We start from the raw sequence: 19739 nt of genomic DNA, 5'->3' as shown, positions 1-19739 counted from the left end.
TTCCTCAGTGCCTCATAAGTGTATTTTTTTAAAGGGTTCCCAAAATTAAATTAAATTAAATTAAATTAAATATTTATTTCAGGTACTATAACAATCTGCAGTGCTACTAAGAGAGAAATCACTTGTGCAGCGTTTTATGTGATTTTACAAACATGTGCTCCAGATTATTACTATTTTTGATAAATACTGGTAAAAATGTACTGCATATAATTCAATAATCAACTTTTTTGATCAATTAAATTGTATTTGGTCACATGGCTGAACACAAAGCAGGTTTGTTGAGTGTCAGTTTTTCTTATAGTATGCTGCAGTGGACACAACTTTGTATTCAAATGAAAATATATTTTATTATAATACATATGATTCATAACAGTTATCTGTTTTAAACAGAACAAATTGTGGACTGGAAAAAGAAACAATTGTGCATTTGTTACATTATTTTGGAAGGATTAGTTAGGGTTAGTTCACCCAAAAATGAAAATTCTGCCATCATTTACTCGCCCTTAAGTTGTTACAAACCTGAGTACATTTCTTTGCTCTGCTGTACACGAAGGAAGATATTTTGAAGGAAGGCCGCTTTGGGCCACCATTGACTTCCATAGTAGCTAATAAAATACTATGGAAGTCATTGGTGCCTCAGAATTGTTCAGTTTTCCACATTCTTCAAAATATCTTCCTTTGTGTTCAACAGAACAAAGAAATTTAGGTTTGGAACAACCTGAGGGTGAGTAAATGATGACAGAATTTTCATTTTTGGGTGAACTATCCCTTTAACATAATACTGGGGTGTATAAAAATTTGTGTATTTGAGATGCTTTTTTATTTTCAGAACTACATTTTGGAATGTAAAAATAAACATTCATTTTGTTTATTAAGAAAATACCATACTGTACATGGCATCCTTAATTTAAATTATACATTAATATTTTGATACAAACAACAAAAAGAGGGAGGTAATGTCTGGCAGCTAATGTTGTCAATAATGTATGACTTGTTCTTGTGGCATTGAAGAAAAACACTGTTTAAAGTAAAATGGTTTAAATAGAAGAAACATTAGCCACATTAAATAGTTTACAACATTACAACAAATGAATTAAAATATTTTTAAAACTCGCAAAACTTAGTGAATCAAAGAAGGAATAACACTATTCCACTTCAAGAAACATTTGGCTAGCCTGTCATATTTATTTTGACGTTCAGCGGAAGTAGGTTGAAACGGGAAACGCGTCATCGTGTGTCGCACTTTCGCGCGTTTGGAGTGAGTTGGCGCGAGGATACAGGAGAGTGCTGAGGACCAGAGGCGGTTGTGATCTTTTGTCATTACAACATTTAATCTTTCGTTCGCAATACTTTTGTGAAAACATGACTGTTAGACTGTCAGAAGGGGCAATTGAGGTAAGAATAAGACCGCTGCATTATTTCAACCGTTGCAGATATTAGCTTGCTAAGTGAGCTAGCCATCAAATGTTTCCTGCGGATTCGGACTGTTATGACAGGGACATAAAATCAAATTATTACCATTGCCTTGTGTTTAATGTAGTTATGTTTTCCTGCATGTTTGAACTGTAACAAGGTTAAAATCGAGGATGAAATGCAAGATATTTGTTTTTATATTGTCTGCTCAATGCAATAGCAGCAGTTGATACTGTGCAGACAATATAATGACTCTGAGAGTGTTTTTGTAGGTGGAAAATGGCTCATGTGGTCAATTTTTCTTTCCCGAGTTTTGAATGTGTGTGTGAAACAAGGCAGATATCTGAATTCGCTATTATTGTTGTTCTGATTTATTTGACTTTTTTATCTTGTGTTGGATTGTATGCTTTTTCTTTTCAGTCCCTGACTAAAGGAATTGAAGTCAGCAACCCTGTTCTTCAATGTGTGGTAACTGTCAGATTCCTTGCACACTGTTTACAAGTTAATCAAATTATTTTGTTACATCACCCTATTCTAGGGATGGTGATGATGTTAAGACCAGTAATATTGTAGACACTAATGCCAATAACAGATTTTGTGATTTCTGAAGGGAATAAATTTTAATGTGTGGATTAAAATAATGTATAATGTAAAAACTGTATTAATAAGGTCTCATTTGTTCATATTAATGCAATGAGCAATATATTCTAACAGCATTTATTAACCTTTGTTAATGTTCGTTAATAGAAATGTTCATGTTCGTTCACAGTGCATTAACTAACAGATGTTAACGGATACAACTTTTGATCTTAAAGTTTCAGTAAATGTTGAGATTAACATGAACTAAGATAAAAAATGCTTCAAGTATTGTTCATTGTTATTTCATGTTAATTAATGAGGTTAAATAAATGTAATAGGGATAGTTCACCCAAAAATGAACAGTTGATGGTCCACATTTACTTCCATAGCATTTTTTTCCCCATAACTATGGGGCCCATCAACTGTTTGGTTATCCATATTCTTCAAAATATCTTGTTTTGTGTTCAGCAGAAGAAAGAAATTCATATAGGTTTGGAACAACTTTAGGGTGAGTAAATGATGACAGAATTTTCATTTTTGGGTGAACTATCCCTTTAACAAATGGAAACCTTATTGTAAAGTGTTACTTTTTTCATTGCTCATATCAGTGTTGTTAGTAATTTAATGTTTTTATTAACTTCTGAATGTTTAGTTTACGCTTGTGTTTCTTTAAGACACCAGACCATTTATTTCCATTCTAGTCAACTGTAATGTAAGACTGTAAAATGTTGAATATTCTCTCCAGAACATCCGCAAGATTGATGGTGGAAATGGTCTGTCCCGTTTCCGTCTCATGATGAGTGATGGGTTGCACACTATGTCCTGTAAGTTTGATGAGTTTTCAGATTTCTTTGTGTGTTTAATTTGATGTCTGCCTTTAAAATCTGTTGTATTTTTCATGTCCTGGAGGATGTTGTTTTGGGCTTGTTTTTACAAAACAGCTGTTGCTGGAGCTTAGGGCTGTGAATCTTTAGGTAGACCGCAAATCGATTTGATTTGCGATTCAAGAACAATTTTTGCAAATTCAGAACGATTCGATTCAAAATGATTCACATTAAAATTCTATGCGATTCGATTCTGCATTTTTATATGCATTCATAGGGTTATTGAAATGCTTCCTCCAATGTGTCTTAGTCAGGATGAGAATTACACAGCGACCTTCAGGAGATCTGAGAGTAAGGGCAAAAAACAACCTTTTGTCCATTGTTAATGTAAGTTCATGTTAGTTCTTAATGATGCTACATAACTTTATTTTAATTGCCTAAAAATTGGCATTTGTAGAAATTTACATGAGCCAAAATTTTAAAAGGCTTTAAAGTATTGTTAGTTCATGTTAACTATAGTGCAGGATAGTGTTATAATGGCTAAAAAACTTTATTGAAATGTTCCAGGTACATTAAACATAATGCTTACATGGAGAGACTACCCTAGAATATCATGCACTTTCCCAACTAATCCTAAACTAACTTTTCTTCACGGAATAGTTATAAAAGCCCTCATTGTTCTCTTTATACGGAACATTTTCCTTATGGTGATTGAGATTGATGCATATGCATCGTCAGGATTTGTAATCAATGCATCGAGAAAAGAGTGAATCGTTACACCCCTACTGGAGCTTGATTTCTCCTGTGGGACTTTGTTGATGTTCATAAGCACCAAAGCCATATATTTCTCTAATATTTTTGTTACATAAACATCATGTTCATGTTAGGTGCTTATGTGTTTGAAAGTTAAATGGTCTATTTGAGAGAATTTGAGTGATATTTTTTGAATGTAGTCTTTTACTCATATCATTGGGTTGTAAACCACAGCTATTCTAAAACATGCAAATATGAGAAAATGAGTTGTAAATCCATGTTTTTTTTTTTTTTTTTTTAAATAATGATTTTTCCTTGCATGCAGCATTCATGCTCTCCACACAGCTCAATCCCATGGCTGAGCAAAACCAGTTGGCCTCTAACTGTGTGTGTATGCTGAAAAGGAGCGTCACTAATGTTCTCAAGGATGGACGGTAAGCTTTCATCTCCAGGTCTTGATCCGATTTTTCTTTTTCTTACAGTTGTTATTATTAGCATGTATTATTGGCAGGTTTCTGTGTGGTTCTGCTTTATTAGTACTACGGTTTAAAAGTTTGGGGGCAGATTTTTTGTTTTTTTTGTAAAATGTCTCTTATGCTCACCAGGGCTGCATTTATTTGATTAAAAATACAGTAAAATAATAATATTATGAAATATTATTACCATTTAAAATAACTGTTTTCTATTTGAATATATTTTAAACATGTCATTTATCCCTGTGATGTAAAGTTGAATCAGCATCATTACTCCAGACTTCAGTGTCACATGATCCTCCAGAAATCATTTCAATATGCTGATTTGCTGCTCAAGAAACATTCTTATTATTATCAATATTGAAAACAGTTGTGCTGAATAATATTTTGTGGAAAACATTTTTCAGGATCGTTTTTCATATTTTTCAAGATCATTTTTCAAGATCGTTTGAAGAATAAAAAGTAATAAAAAACAGCATTTATGTTAAATAGAAATCTTTTGCAACATAAATGCCTTTAGGAAATTTAATGTGTTCTTGCTGAATAAAAGTATTAATTTCTTATTAATCTTATTAATCAAACGTTTGAACAGTAGTATATTTTCATTAATGCATATTATTAAGCTTTTGTGTTTGTTGTACACAGACGTGTGGTGGTTATACTGGACATGGAAGTACTCAAGTCTGCCGACCAGATGCCAGGAAAAATTGGAGACCCAACTCCTTATGTGGAGGGTGAGAGAGAACATTTGATGCATGTCAAATTTAATTGAAACTTAAATTTGTTTTGCTCATATAAAGCAAACATCCCACCCCTCCTGGAAGTTCCCAGAGTTTCCCTGCAAATTGAAAGCCACTCCCTAACGCCCACAAATTATGCACAATATCCTGGAAATCAAGTAAGCGTGAGATTTGTTTCCACCTGGCATTAAATGTGCAATGTGTAAAATTTGGGAAGATCTATTGACAGAAGTGCAATATATTATACATAATTATGTTTTCAGTGGTGTATAAAGACCCGTTATGTTTTTATTACCTTTAGAAAGAGCCATTTCTATCTACATACACCGCGGGTCCCCTTACATGTTAAGTCGCCATTATGCGCCGGCGTGTTTCTACAGTAGCCCTAAATGGACAAACTGCTCTACAGAGCGCGTTTAGTCACTGTTGTTGTTCTAAATCGTTCGTGTTTTAGAGGCAGCTTGCATCATCACTACGTTGAATACACAGGAAGAATTAGTAGTAGTAGTTTTCTGGTTTATTAGAAGCAGAGATCATTTTTTGTTAGAAGAAAGAAGAAACTTAATTGCTTGACTGGCTTACGTACTCGCTGCTGTCTCAGACTACGACATCTTTGTCTTGTGTCGGCCAGACGGCCACTGTAGCTTCTCTATTTTGCTTTGAAAGGGAGGGGTGAGTGTTGTTTGCAGTTTGCAACCGCACCGCTAGATGCCGCGGAAATTTACACACTGCACCTTTTAGTATCAAGTTCAAGTTTATAAAGCACATTTAAAAATAACAAACATTGAACCAAAGTGCTGTACAATTAGGAAAATACAATAAAAGAAATGGGGAAAAAATTAGCTAAAATTAACAGAGTAAAGCCGGGTGCACACTGTGCGATGGTGGTCACGATTTGGTCGTCTGAGACAAATTTTGAGAATCCTAAAAGATTCCTGTAATCCTAGGCTAAAATATGTAGTCTTTGATCGCTATTTTGACATGTTCACCGACAGCCGATTAATGACTGTTGCGATCATATTTTTCCTCCTCTGAAATTCTGGCAGTGTCAGAAGATTTGGCGCACAGTCCTGCAGTGTGACTTCTCCTACGACAAACATCAAATTGTATTCGTTTTTCAAGACAAGCCGTGATCAAAATTAACGCTAGAGATGTCTTTGTTAGCCACCATTTCAGTCCCGTGTGTAATGCAGCTCACAGTCAGCGAAGAGATCTCACTCCAGAATATGGTTGAAGGAGATCAACAATATACTGTGGTGCTAGACCATGCTTTATATAAACATACAACAAACCATAAATTTGACTCAACAGCCAACTGGTAACCAGTGCAAGGAAGCAAGAACAGGGGTGATATGCTCTCTCTTCCTTGCACCCGTTAGAAGTCTAGCTGCTGCATTTTGAACCAGTTGCAAGCGTTGAAGAGTGGCAAACCTACATATAAGGAATTGCAGTAGTCCAGTCTTGATGTGATAAGTGCACGAGTCACTAATTCTAAATCCTTTTTTGAAAGAAACCATTTTAATTTGGCAATAGGCCGAAGATGAAAAAAAGCTTCCTTTAATAATGGAACTTATGTTATTAAAGTATGTTTTTAAATTACTTGATGTGTTTTCGGTGGTCTGATCACAAGTGGTCAACCAAGAAGCATTACCGTTTACACCTGTTATTATCATGCATTTCATATGCGTCTCCTGTCAATAGGGCTGGTCAACCTGACAACCACCCCACCACAGTGGTAGAGCACCAAAACACAGTTTTTGTTTGTGAATGCTGTTTTATGTGAAAATTATGACACAAGTGAAGCATGAAGCTTTTTTTTTTACAAAATAAATAATAGGTTAGAAATTAAATGTTACATCACAGCCACAGAAACATTTTGATTTGTGCCGAATTGACAGAGGTACATGAGCCCATAAATTTCAGCCATTTGTCAGTTTTGTATTCTGTTTTGCGATCTGGTCACCCGATTTTTCACACATTTAACAATATTCCATTATTATTATTATTATTCCACTGGACATGAAATCTCTTCTTTTTACCCCCCAGATATTTACTCACATCTCACCCATTTCCGCAGGGGATTACAGACGTTTCTTCCTTTCGTTCACTTATAATTACTATATTCACATCCTTAACTATGGTAAAGTAGAAGAAAGCTGTAGGACAGATACCTGTCTTAGGGGCCGTTCACACAGAACGCGTTTTTCTATTCCAATGCGCTACTTTCCCATTGTTTTTCTATGTAAACACGCGCTTGACGGACGTGCATGACCGTTACGCTCGCGTCTCGCGTCTTTTGCAGCGCCTCTCACATGAGCGCCGCGTTTTTAAGACGCTGTGTCAAGTTTTTATTTGACGGCAACATGGCGGAGGAGGCGCTCATTATTATCTTATTTTCTTTTTTTCCATGTCAAAACTTATATCTGTCAATTTTGCCGTTTTCCTATTTCTATTATTTCCATTATTGTCGTTATTGCCTCACGTCTCAAAAGCGCATCTCGAGACCCTCGCGTTCTACGCGGCGCTTTTTTTAAAACCACTCCTGAGCGCCGTGTCTCGCGTTTTTAGACGCAAAGATGCGTTCTGTGTGAACGGCCCCTTATGCGTCAAATTCTAATTAACACAGACTTGGTAAGGCACGTGAAGTTTATTTGTATAGCACATTTCACACACGCCGGTAATTTAGTTTCTCTTTCTCTGGCAGTGCAACATCAAATATAGCCTAAATGTCTTTCACCTGCAGAAGATAAAATTTGCTTTTTAGACCTTTTACACCAAGTGTCAGTTGCTTTGGAACATCGGGAGAAAACGTGAAGATATTAGACGAGATGGTCTTTGTCCTGGTTAATCATATTAATTACCGTCATGTGTCCGACATTGTAAAAAGCGTTTACATTACCATTGCGCAGCGTTTACTTCAGTAAGTTGACCGAGTGGATCTCTGATCTCATGCGAGTGAGTGGAGGCGGGGTTAATTAGCTTATTCGTAGATCCGCGTGTACTAAATGAAGCGAGGGTGTAGGGTTACATTCAAGCTATTTTAATGCATGAAGATTTTTTTTCACGAAAAAATGCTTCTCAGTTTGGTGATCAAAAATTAGTTTTAATGGATAAAATTGACTATGGGGGACCTGAACTTTCGTAGATTATTTTGGTTACCATTTATTGATATTTATTTAAAAATTAATTTATTTAGGACTATATATATCTCCCTGAAATTTGTTTTTGCAGGATGGGATGTCCTGAAGTTTTGAGTAATTTCATTTCAGCATTGAGGCATGTCAGTCACCTTGTCCAGAGAGATTAATTTGATCTCATGTTTCATGTTCCTGGCATGTCTATTTGTGTTTTTTAGGTCAGTCAAAGGCACAACAGAGTACAGCTCCAACTCCAACTGCACGTCCATTACAGCCTCAGAATGGAAGTGATGGTAAAGAAATGAACATAAATATGTATTTAATTTATTTAGTGTAGGTGCTTGTTTAAATGTTTACATTGACAGTGTTACTGAGCTGTAATGCATTAGCTGACTGTTACGAAATTCTGGATTGTTAAATTATTATAGATTATAACCATATGAATACTAAAATATTTTAGTTGAAAGCTGACAAATTTTCAAGACACCCATAGGTCCTAGAGTGCTGATGTCTTACAATTTGCAAAATTTAAGGCCATAAGTCTAAAATGACAAAATGATTGTTACTATGGTAACTGATTTGAAAATGAACACTGACCAACGGTTTTCTTAGGTGAACTGACAAACAACCTTTTAATTAAAAAAAAACAAAAAACTTTAAAGCATCTGTTGGATACGTGGAATACTGAGAATAAAGTAGAAACCGTATTAATTAGAACACCAGTAGAAAAGGTAGGAACCATTTTGTCGGCGGTGCTTTTATATATTTTCTATAATATTATTTCTAAGGAAAGCATAACTTTCATTTAAGCAGTTGCTTGTACTAGTCAGAGATTTGATCCAACAAATAGTGTTATGAGTATTAAACTTAAATGTAAACTTGTCTCCTGTGCTGTTGGTGAATTTCAAACCATGTGGTTTGTTGAGGTGGGATATAATTCTTCACAAAGTAATCTACATGTAAGGAACAATTGACGACGGGCCGTTGAATTATTAGTAAAATAATGTACACCCGAGGTGGTTCATTCCCTTTAACATGTATTTACCTATTTTTTTTTGTTGAAAAGCATTTGAAGGCTTCTTAATTTCATGTATTTTGGGCACAGAGTTTAATATTCTTGGTGACATTTTTAACTTTAATGTGGATTCACAAGCTGATTTAGACAGCCGTTTTAATGCACACTTAAAAGATTGTCACAAAAGATTGTTTTTGAGGTGTAACTTTAGTGTCACAACATAGCATCATGTCATAAATGCAAAATTGGTGTCTATTTCATCTTGTGACTTTGTTTTAGTTGACTTTGTCTTTGTAGTGATCTGTTGTTTTCTGCTCTACTCTCATTAGGTTCAATGAACAGACCTCCCGCTCAGAGCTTCGGGAAAAAACCCATGGCTGCCCCCAACACTCCTGGAGGCAGCTCTAAAGTTGTGCCTATTGCCGGCCTCAATCCTTACCAGTCAAAGTCAGTCTAAATTTCACATCTGCTTCCCTCTTTCCAGGGTTTTTGACCTTTTGAATATCACACTGTGTTGTGCATAATTCATAAGAGTGTGTTGTTTTCTTTAGGTGGACTGTTAGAGCCCGAGTCACCAACAAGAGTGCCATCCGCACATGGAGTAACTCCAGGGGCGATGGGAAGCTTTTCTCCATGGAGCTTGTGGATGAAAGCGTAAGCATTTATCACCAGTGATCAGATCAGAAACTTGTAAGAGTATTAATGTGCAATGACATCTCGCTTTGTCTATCATAGGGTGAGATCAGAGCAACTGGGTTTAATCATGAGGTGGACAAATTCTACTCCCTCATCGAGCAGGGAAAAGTAAGGCCTACTTCCTTCTCAATTGTGTTAGCTCTTATCAAATAATGTGGTGTGGAAGTAGGGCTAAAGAATTAATCAGAACAAAAAAGTTACGCCAGCTTTTGTTCAAGTGACCTGATTTTTCCCTCTTGTTGTCCTCAGGTCTACTACATCTCCAAAGGAACCCTGAAGATCGCTAACAAACAGTTCTCTTCACTCAAGAATGACTACGAGATGACTCTCAACGGCGAGACAAGCATCATCCCTTGCGAGGACAGCCACGATGTCCCCATGGTGCAGTGTGACTTCATTTCCATTGCTGACCTGGAGTCCAGGGAGAAAGACACCATCGTAGGTGAGCATCTCCTACTGGCCTGTGAGATTGGCATCATAAATAACCAGCATTTTAATAATTAACTGCGGTGGAGACAGTAGTGTGGCTCTGCGTAACAAATGTGTTGAGGCCCTGGAGGTTGTGGTAATTATAACGTTGATGATGAACGCAATATTAATAATGCTTATGACAGTAATGGCCTGTGGCGCTGATTGACTTTGTGTCCCTGTCGGGTTCTAGCAGAACCGGAGGAGAAAGATGCTGTCACTGGTAGAATGAAGAGTCAATAAGCATGCCTCTAATTATGGTAATGGCAGTCAGAGCATGCCGAGGTGCAGCAGGCATATTTCTTATCCGAGATTTGAGTCAGGTGCTGGCAGTGATTTGTGAAACGCTCCTAATGGCAGCTAAATGATTCATAACGGCGTCTGATATTAGAGGATTAAGATGGCGCGCTGTAATGGAGCGTTGACGAATGTTGTGGAATTACATTCTGGATGAGGGTTATAGTCATCCCAAACCTATTTGCTGTTGGTAAATTTGGGAAGTAGCAGTGTTGTGAACCCGTGTGGCGTATGTGTTTACAGATGTGATTGGAGTATGTAAAAACACAGAGGATGTGACGCGCATCACGACCAAGAACAGTCGTGAGGTTTCCAAGAGGAACATCCAATTGATGGACATGTCTGGCAGAGTCATCCAGCTCACCATGTGGGGTAATGATGTACGTAACAGACCAGATCAATCTTTATTTATTTTTCATTATACATTTTTCAGTGCCTTTATAGTACAGCTGAGTAAAATGTCAAATATTCTAAACCAAAATTAGGATTTTGTAATATTGTGATCATTTTTTTTCATTACCTTTTTATGTTTTGTTTTTTGGGTCATAAACTTTCATAAGACTGTGAGAATACTTTTGTTCTCCGTAAAACCGTATTTTACAATAGATTTTCATTTTTAAAAGATAGATTAATTGCCAATTTGGTGCCCAAAGAACATTTTTATAATATAATATATAATATAATATATACACTACCGCTCAAAAGTTTGGGATCGGTAAGATTTTTAATGTTTTTAAAAGAAGTTTCGTCTGCTCACCAAGGCTACATTTACTTAATTAAAAATACAGTAAAAACAGTAATATTGTGAAATATTATTACAATTTAAAATAACTGTTTTCTATTTGAATATATTTCACAAAGTAATTTATTCCTGTGATGGCAAAGCTGAATTTTCAGCATCGTTAATCCAGTCTTCAGTGTCACATGATCCTTCAGAAATCATTCTAATATGTCAATTTGCTGCTCAAGAAACATTTAATGTGTACAATTGTACAAAATATTTGTGTACAATATTTTTTTTCAGGATTATTTGATGAATAGAAAGTTCAAAAGAACAGTGTTTATCTGAAATCTAATCTTTTGTAACATTATAAATGTCTTTACTGTCACTTTTGATTGATTTAATGCATCCTTGCTGATTAAATTTCTTTAATTTCTTTAAAAAAAAAAAAAAAAAATCTTACTGACCCCAAACTTTTGAACAGTAGTGTAAAATGTTACAAAAGCTTTGTATTTCAGATAAATGCTGTTCTTTTGAACTTTCTATTCATCAAGGAATCCTGAATAAAAAGTACACAACTGTTTTCAACATTGAAAATAATCATAAATGTTTATTGAGCAGCAAATCAGCATATTAGAATGATTTCTGAAGGATCATGTGACACTGAAGACTGGAGTAATGATGCTGAAAATTCAGCTTTGCCAACACGAGAATAAATTACTTTGTAAAACAAAACAGTTATTTTAAATTGTAATATTTTTTTCACAATATTACTGTTTTTACTGTGTTTTTAATTAAATAGATTAAGCCTTGGTGAACAGACTTCTTTTAAAAACATTAAAAATCTTACCGATCCCAAACTTTTGAGCGGTAGTATCCATCCCATTAGGGATGCACCGATTGGCCGATTTTTGCTCAATTTACAATCTTCAGCATATCGATAGTTTATTAACCGTTGTGTAATCCTAGTGCTGCTGTCTGCTCTTTAATGATAATCAATTAACAAAAGACAAAAAATAGCACACTATTCTTGACTAAGCAACTTTTGTAACTTTCATAAGTGTAGCGGACCCCATCCGAATGATGACCAAAACTTTACTGATGTTTTATTAAGTTCATTGTCTGTTTTCACTCCAGAAAAATCACCATAAGAGCTAAACAAGAAGTGCACATTAAAATCTCTCTCTCTATTGCATTATCATCAACATACAGCAAATTACTCAAAACACTTATTACAACTAACAGTAAACAAATACATGCATATCTCATGTCTTTTCAGGGGGTGCTTAATAAACTGGCAAACTTTAAATCTGGCAAACTAAAAAATATCTCTGAAGAACTGCGTGCTCTCCATTACCCATATAGCTCAGTAGACTAGAACACCTGTCAAAATAAGAGTGCCACCTTTGTAAAGGAGATGGTGCAGATTTCTGCAAAAAAAAAAAAAAGTAAATAAAAAATGTAAAATGTATACAAAAACAAATTAGATTTATCATTATAAAGTCTGCTACAATAAAAGATTAATATGCATTTAATTCATACAGTAAAGAATATGCAGTGCTATTTTACATTTGTTTACATTATTTCTGTACCTGAAAACTATTAACCCTACCTAAAAAGCACTGTTTATTTCATATATGCCGTCCATAAGTATTGGAACAGTAAAGACAAAATTGCTCTGTTAGCTGTGGTGTCAAGACATCTATAAATATGATTAAAAGATTAATATGAGGCAGAAGTACAGATTGTCACATTTTATTATTGACTGTTTCAACACAAAATGCTTTACCAACTAAGAAGTACAGCACTTTTAGAGTTTCATCCCTTTGCCTAATGTGAGCATAATTATTGGGACGGTTTAACTTAAAGCAAATGTAAGCTATTATTTAATTGTAAATCCCTTGCAAACAATCACAGGAGCAAATCTGTGGCCCATAGACATCATCAGACTCTTGGTTTCACACTTTGAAATGTTTTTCCAGAGCTTTAATACAGCAGTTTTTAACAGTTGCTTGTTTTGGGGAGTTTCTGCCTTTAGTCTCCTCTTCAGAAGGTGAAATGCTTGTTGAATAGGATTTAAATCTGGAGACTGACTTGGAATGTCCAGTTTAGAATGTCCTAAAAAAAAGATCAATACCACTGGCAAGCTTTAGAAACCGACAACGACCACGTCAGTTGAGAAAATCAACAGCAGCTGATGATAGACAAATGATGACAAAATTTCAAAACACAGGAAGTGACAAATATCCGTATCGGTATCAGCCAATAATTGTTTGTTAAAATCGGTATCGCCCCCCAAAAAAGTCCGGTCGGTGCATCCCTAATATATAAATAAGTATCTTTTTTTTTTTTTTCTTTTTTTTTTGGGAAACTGTGATACATTTTCATGATTTTTGGGGTAGCAAGTTCAAAACATCAGCATTTTAAGTAATTTTTTTTGTAACATTATAAATGTCTTTACTCTAACTATTGATCAGTTCAATTCATCCTTGCTGAATAATAGTATTAATTTCTTAAAAAAAAAAATGACCGCAGACAATGATAGTGTAATTACAACTGACTGAAATCCTCATGCAAACAGTGACATCCAGCCTTAAACATTGTGATCTTGTACCAGATGATGTTCTCAAGCAATGGGAGAAAAACTTTCTCCTTCCATTACAGCTGCCAGATTTCGGCTTCTATTTCACATGTCAGCCTTTCTCATCAGTATTTGCCATGAAAGACCAAATGCATAAAACCCCAATTAGATTGCAAATGCTCATAAATCTTTTGATCCACTGCTGCTAGCAAGTAAAAGATGTTTACATTGTAGAAGGAATATATGTGCTTTTTTCCAGCACTTAACTATTCCCCCTTTCTTTCCTCACTCTGCAGGCAGAGACATTTGATGGCAGTGGGCAGCCCATCTTGGCCATTAAGGGGGCAAGATTATCTGACTTTGGTGGGCGTTCTCTCTCCACTCTCTACAGCAGCACAGTCATGATCAACCCCGATATTCCTGAAGCATACAAACTGCGGGGCTGGTGAGGTTTTTTTTTTATTTTTTTTTATTTCTGTTTTTCTCTTAAATTGTACAATACAGAAAATACGCTGCATCTGTTGTTAAGTGTTTGTCCTAGATGAAACAGATGCGTTCTGATGCTCCCCTGTTTTTATTTCTCCACTTGTGAGAATTGGGACGAGCAAAGAGCAGACACTAAAATGCACACTCCAGAACTCCGAGAGGGTGAGCATGCTCATGCCTTTGATATCAAGATTAGCTCTATCAGCGGCGCTCTGGTGGGCTTTGCATTCAGGCTGATATAGGAATGCAAATCAAGGCTAATCCCCAGCCAAGATGTTCAGTTTTCCTGGTGGACTCGTGTGACTCGGGTCCTTTGAGAACAGGAATGTTTATTTCTGCTCTGGGGATGTGAAACAAGGAAGATGGGGAAAGTAGGCGCTGAACACCTTGTGGAGAGATGATGATGTTATAAATACTTGCATACAAGGCAACAGTAACGAGTACATGGTGGCTTCCTGTGTTTTGGGAGCACAGGGGCTATCCTAATCCTCATACATTTTTATTGGTTACTGAAGGAATTAAAAAACGTATGACTCATGTAATGTGGTGTTCTGCTTTCTCTTGCCAATTCAGGTTTGTGTTGGGGCTGCCAAATTTATAATTATGCATCTTAAAATATCCCAAATAGACCTGTCACAGTTATTACATAATCACCAGATTGTAATGATTTGAGTAAGCCACAATCATTGTGCACTTTCAGTGGCAAACAGAAATTGTCATCTGAATATTGAAATCCATTTAATAATGTGCTTTTTCTATTGTTGTAGTTTTAGGTGAATGCAGCAGATGAACTGGGATCATCTCAGTTTACCAACTGTGCATTAACAAAATTTTCTACTATTTTATAATGAAATAATTTTAATAGTACACCACTAAAATGGTTTCAGTATGGAGCAGCTCCCCTTTTAAATATAAAATATTCAATTTCTTCTACCTGGTTTAGAATTTTAACTATTTGTTTAATAATTTATTACCTGCACATTTTTTTGTGATGCTTATACAAGGCATCATGGGAACTTTTCAGCCTTGCTGACACATTATATAGGGTTTGTGTATTTTCAAAAAAGGTATAGTTTGCCCTTAAAGAAATCGTTTACGTTATTACCCTGTATTCATTCTTCTGTGGAACACAAAAGAACATATTTTGAGATGTTTTTTTTTTTTTTTTGTCCATACAGTGAAAGTCAATGAGGTCCAATGTTGTTTCAACCCTAACATTCCTCAAAATATAATAAAATCATACAGGTTTGGAACAAAATGATGGTGAGTAAGGGTGCGTTTACACTTGTCATGTTTGGTTAGATTAAAACGAACCCTGGTGCGATTGCTTTGTTAGGGGGCTTTCACACTGGGTTCGTTTGATGCGGTCTAAGCCCAGGCGTGATTGTTCCCGGTACCCCCCGCAGCATTGGTCTGGTTTCACACTCAAATTGATTCTATCGAACCCTGGTGCGTTTGGGTTCATCTTACGTCATCACAGACATGCACGGCACATGATAGAAAACAGAAAGTGGTCAGTAATTTTTTTTAATTTTTATTTTTTGGTGCGATTGTGTACAGCAGAGTAAACGACTCTTGGGTTTACTGTATGTGCGTCGCATGTATACAGTTTTCTGCTGCTTGCGAGTAGACTATATATTGAGGAGACAGCTGATTGCCATTCATTTGCCACTCTGATTGCACTCGCAAAGCGCGAATACACTACAGGCTCACTCCTGCTCGAATCCAAGGTAAATCATCAACACTGTCATCTCTTACACGTGTTTTATTGAAGTAAATACATTATAATCTGCTAAAACGCATGCACAGGTTACTTTACTTCCTGAACAAGTGTGCACCTGAGTCCGTGTTGCTTTCATATTCATGCAAACCATGCCACAGTTCGAGTGCAACCGAACTCAGACCACCTCCTTCAGGTAGTCTTGGGTTCGGTACCCCGGTGCGCACCCGAAAACCAAAGATGAGACTCTAAAAAGGAGAGAATGCTCACACATATGGTTTCTTTTCTTGTCATAGGCATGATGTTGCCGATCACAGTTCTGTACAGGCATCAGAGCCGCGTCTCCTCGCAGCAGATCGTTTGTGTGTGTGACAGAGGGATACTTGCAGCTGTTTTGACTCCTTTACACATTTTATAAGCTCTTCACGAGTTCTCAGTTGGTCAAAATGCCACCATATGCAGGCTACACGCATACAAAAAGTGCATTTAGCCCAGCACACAGCATTGTTTTGGATGTTCTGTAAGATTTGTCTCAAAATAGACAATATGTCTTAAACACCGACCAATCAGATTGTGAACGTGTCCCTGTGCCTTTAGGTTCGGTATCTTTTGGTTCATCTTTTGGGTTTTTTTTGGTCCGGACCAACGAACCAAGCGAACCAAACTACAAGTGTGAACACACCCTAAATGACCATTTTAATTTTGGGGTGAATTATCCCTTTAAATGGTCTGTAGGCTACTCATGAAGTATTACTCAGCTGTGAACCTCACTTAACCCTGTTTGTTACAGTGCCACACTGACTAATCCTTTTTTCCCACCTGTGTTTACAATCCATACTCGCCATCTAACAGCCCACCTGACCGAAGCTGTCCATGAGTGTCTCTCTTCATTCTTCCTGCAGGTTTCAATCAATTCCTCTCTGTGCTCCATTTATTTACCTCCTTGTAACACAGACCCCCAGCCTCGAAGGGAAATAAGATGAAAGTGGTACATAACAGGGCTGCAGACTTGAATTTCATTTTATTTTCTGCCATTTTTTTTGCACATTTTGACAAGCGATTAAAACCTGTTTTGCCAGCCTCTAGTCCTTACCCTACCATTTGAGAGGGTAATTATTTTGGGGGGGATCTGAAGGCTTAATTTACATAATGAGGGTAGTGAAATGTGACTGCACTCAGCAGGGTGAGGTAGAGCAGCTTTCCTTATAGTTTTAGAGTGCCAGCTCAAAGCATCTGGTTCCTATGCTTGGCTGTGCATAGGGCTTGGACCGGCATATTTCCTTGCATTTTTTTGAAGGACTTAAAATGCTCTTTGTCAGCGTCGTTTCAGAACTTTTTGCTGATCCAGTCGTAGGGAAGTTCAACCACTTAGTCTCTGGGCTCACGTCTGTCCTCTTCTCACTTGGAAAGCGAGTGATAATGAGCTTTCAAATCATGGGCCAATGCGCAGTGCATGGCCTTTTGGTCAGATTTCTGAAGGTCCAGCAGGCCACTGTGGAATCGATAGACGTCCTTCAATTAGCAGAGCTGCAGTAAGTGCTGTTTTGAACCTGGAGGTGTTGAGGTCTGTAGTACAAGGACCCATTCAGCCACTTGACACACTGTGCCAGTTCTCTACTTCTGAGACCTCTCGAAGTTGTAACATTAATTTGCAGCTGTTGTAGCAGTCCATTTTACTGCCACCAGTGGTTAAATTAATGTGCTAAGATAAATTTTAGTCCGAAAATAATACTCATCTGTTATGGTCACTTACTGGAGAACCAAACTATTACTGTACCTGAATGTCTTTTCCAGTATTTACTGTTAACTCTTGTAAATGTTCAGCTTATGATCCAAATTCTGACCCTATTTGCTTTCTTTATGCACATTCCCAGTCTTAATGTGCATGGAAGTCCACAGGAAAGTTTGTCTAATACTTTGTTTTATCTACCCCTCTTGAATTTTATTCAGTTGAGTCTCCTCTTTTTCTTGGAAATGCCTTACATCATGTAAGTGCAGTGTGTTACGAACAGTGTTTCATTTTGACTCTAAATGACATGTCCATCTTTGATCTGTTAAGCTGTAGGCCCAGTGGGATTTACCCTTGAAGTGTGGTCCTTGTGGATTTGAACATGTTGGGACACTCAGATGTTGTCTGCCATTTAAGTCGATCCAATTAATCACATTGATTGAGGATCCTTCGTTCTCACGCTCTGGAGCTCAGTGTAGGGGGAGTTGTCGTCGCTGTGCTGCTTTACTGTCAGTGTTTGTGACAATGTGAGTGTTTCATTTCTTTAGAAGTTATAGTGAAGGAATATGTAGTTTAATGCATGTTCCTGCCTACTTCCATGATTTTATTTAATGTTAATAATCCATTAATGATTGAAAGTCTGAGACACATGGTTTTGTTTACACACACACACATGTGTAAACAGTGTTTTGAGTAAATAAATGTCAATTTTGTGTAATTATGTGTTGGAGACCTGCATATATCAAGAAATGTTGAATTTGTGGTTTCCAAGCCTGGGAAAGTCATAGTCAATGTATATTTTTCTTTTTAAGCTGAGCAAGCAATTGCTCTTTGTGAGTGTAATCAGTAATGACAGGAAAATTCATGGAACTTCAATGGTCAAATGGTGTCTATCTTTAAATTAATATGCACATTGCACCCTGCAGCCAGTTCTTTAGATATCGGTAATTGGGAAAAACCCATGTTGGTCAGTCGCTACTGCTTGGTACCATGCCTCGGTTGTTTTTAGTGTAGCAGTCAGTTTACGTATTAGGTCAAAGCTTTCGTAAGTTTATAAACTAACCCTTAATGCTGCTAGATAATAAATGTCAGCATTATGATGCAAGTCATCTTTTGTCCATTAGATGGCGTCAGAGATTAGAACCACTCTCAATCTGCTCCTCCTGCAGAGTGGACTTCATAATCCATCCGTCATGCCTCCCGTCGCTCCTCCTCACCCTGCCACTCTCGCCTGTTCATTATCATTCTTTCTCGTTCACTGATGCACTCTTACTCGTAGGTTGCCAATTACTCTGACTGGCTCATTTTCGACAGTCTTCTCAGAGGCAGTGAAACCTCTCCTACCTCCACCCCACCTGTCAGAGCCTTCAAACCAGCATGCGGAATAAAGAAACACACATCCAGGAGTCTGTGCTTGCACTCAACGTACCTACACTAGATATCTCCATCAAACTCAATTTGAGATATTAAGCGAGGGTCACAAGTTCCTGTTTTGTTTAAAGGAATTTTGGGTGGTGCCAGCTAGGCTCAATTTTCATGACCAACGTTCTCCCTGGGGAACACTATTGTACTGTACAGTAAGCTGTAAGAGAATGTTGGCTGCCATGCTGTTTCCAGGTCAAAGAAATCGTTGACCCAAAAATGAAAACGTTGTTGTTTACTTGCCCCCATGTTGTTCTTACCTAGTGTTATTTTCTTCTGTGAAACAGAAAAGGAGATCTTAGCCAGAATGTTTATGCTTTTCCATACATCAGAAGAGGATTTATTCTGCCAAGCTCCATGAAAGCAGTCGATATAACTGGTGTGTTTATATATGTGTATTAGTCTTCTGAAGCCATACGATTGCTTCGTGTGAGAAATGAACTGAAACGTTTTTTTTTGTTGTTTTTTTTAACTAGTATCTTATTTAAATATCTGGAATATCACTTATGTTCAATTAAAAATATGGCTTTGGATGTATAATGTCAGGTTTGATGCCAAAATTCTGTCATGCATCATGTGACCTATTTCGATGTGTTAAAAAAAAAAAAAAAACAGCCAAAAAAATCAGGGTAAAGGTGCAGCCACATGTGCCATTATTCAGTGAATTTTCCCTGTTGAAATTGAA

At 36.8% G+C, this 19739-nt stretch overlaps 1 protein-coding gene across 1 annotated transcript in view; it reads left to right on the top strand.

The window, feature by feature from the left end:
- Positions 1–1225: 1225 nt before the first annotated feature.
- The window catches only part of rpa1 (replication protein A1), a 39383-nt gene continuing 20869 nt past the window's right edge, over positions 1226–19739 (top strand). The window contains exons 1-12 of the mRNA XM_048161393.1: positions 1226–1395; positions 1834–1881; positions 2738–2816; positions 3895–4003; positions 4688–4776; positions 8138–8212; positions 9264–9381; positions 9486–9588; positions 9670–9738; positions 9880–10072; positions 10639–10775; positions 13994–14142. Of these exons, the coding sequence (XP_048017350.1) occupies positions 1363–1395; positions 1834–1881; positions 2738–2816; positions 3895–4003; positions 4688–4776; positions 8138–8212; positions 9264–9381; positions 9486–9588; positions 9670–9738; positions 9880–10072; positions 10639–10775; positions 13994–14142 (1202 nt within the window). The 5' untranslated portion in view covers positions 1226–1362. The remainder of the gene's footprint in view (positions 1396–1833; positions 1882–2737; positions 2817–3894; positions 4004–4687; positions 4777–8137; positions 8213–9263; positions 9382–9485; positions 9589–9669; positions 9739–9879; positions 10073–10638; positions 10776–13993; positions 14143–19739) is intronic.

This window comes from Megalobrama amblycephala, linkage group LG16 (genome assembly GCF_018812025.1).
Source record: "Megalobrama amblycephala isolate DHTTF-2021 linkage group LG16, ASM1881202v1, whole genome shotgun sequence".
NCBI classification, from domain to species: Eukaryota; Metazoa; Chordata; class Actinopteri; order Cypriniformes; family Xenocyprididae; genus Megalobrama; species Megalobrama amblycephala.
Note: the sequence above shows the minus strand (reverse complement) of the source record. Positions and strands in the feature narration are given on the sequence as shown.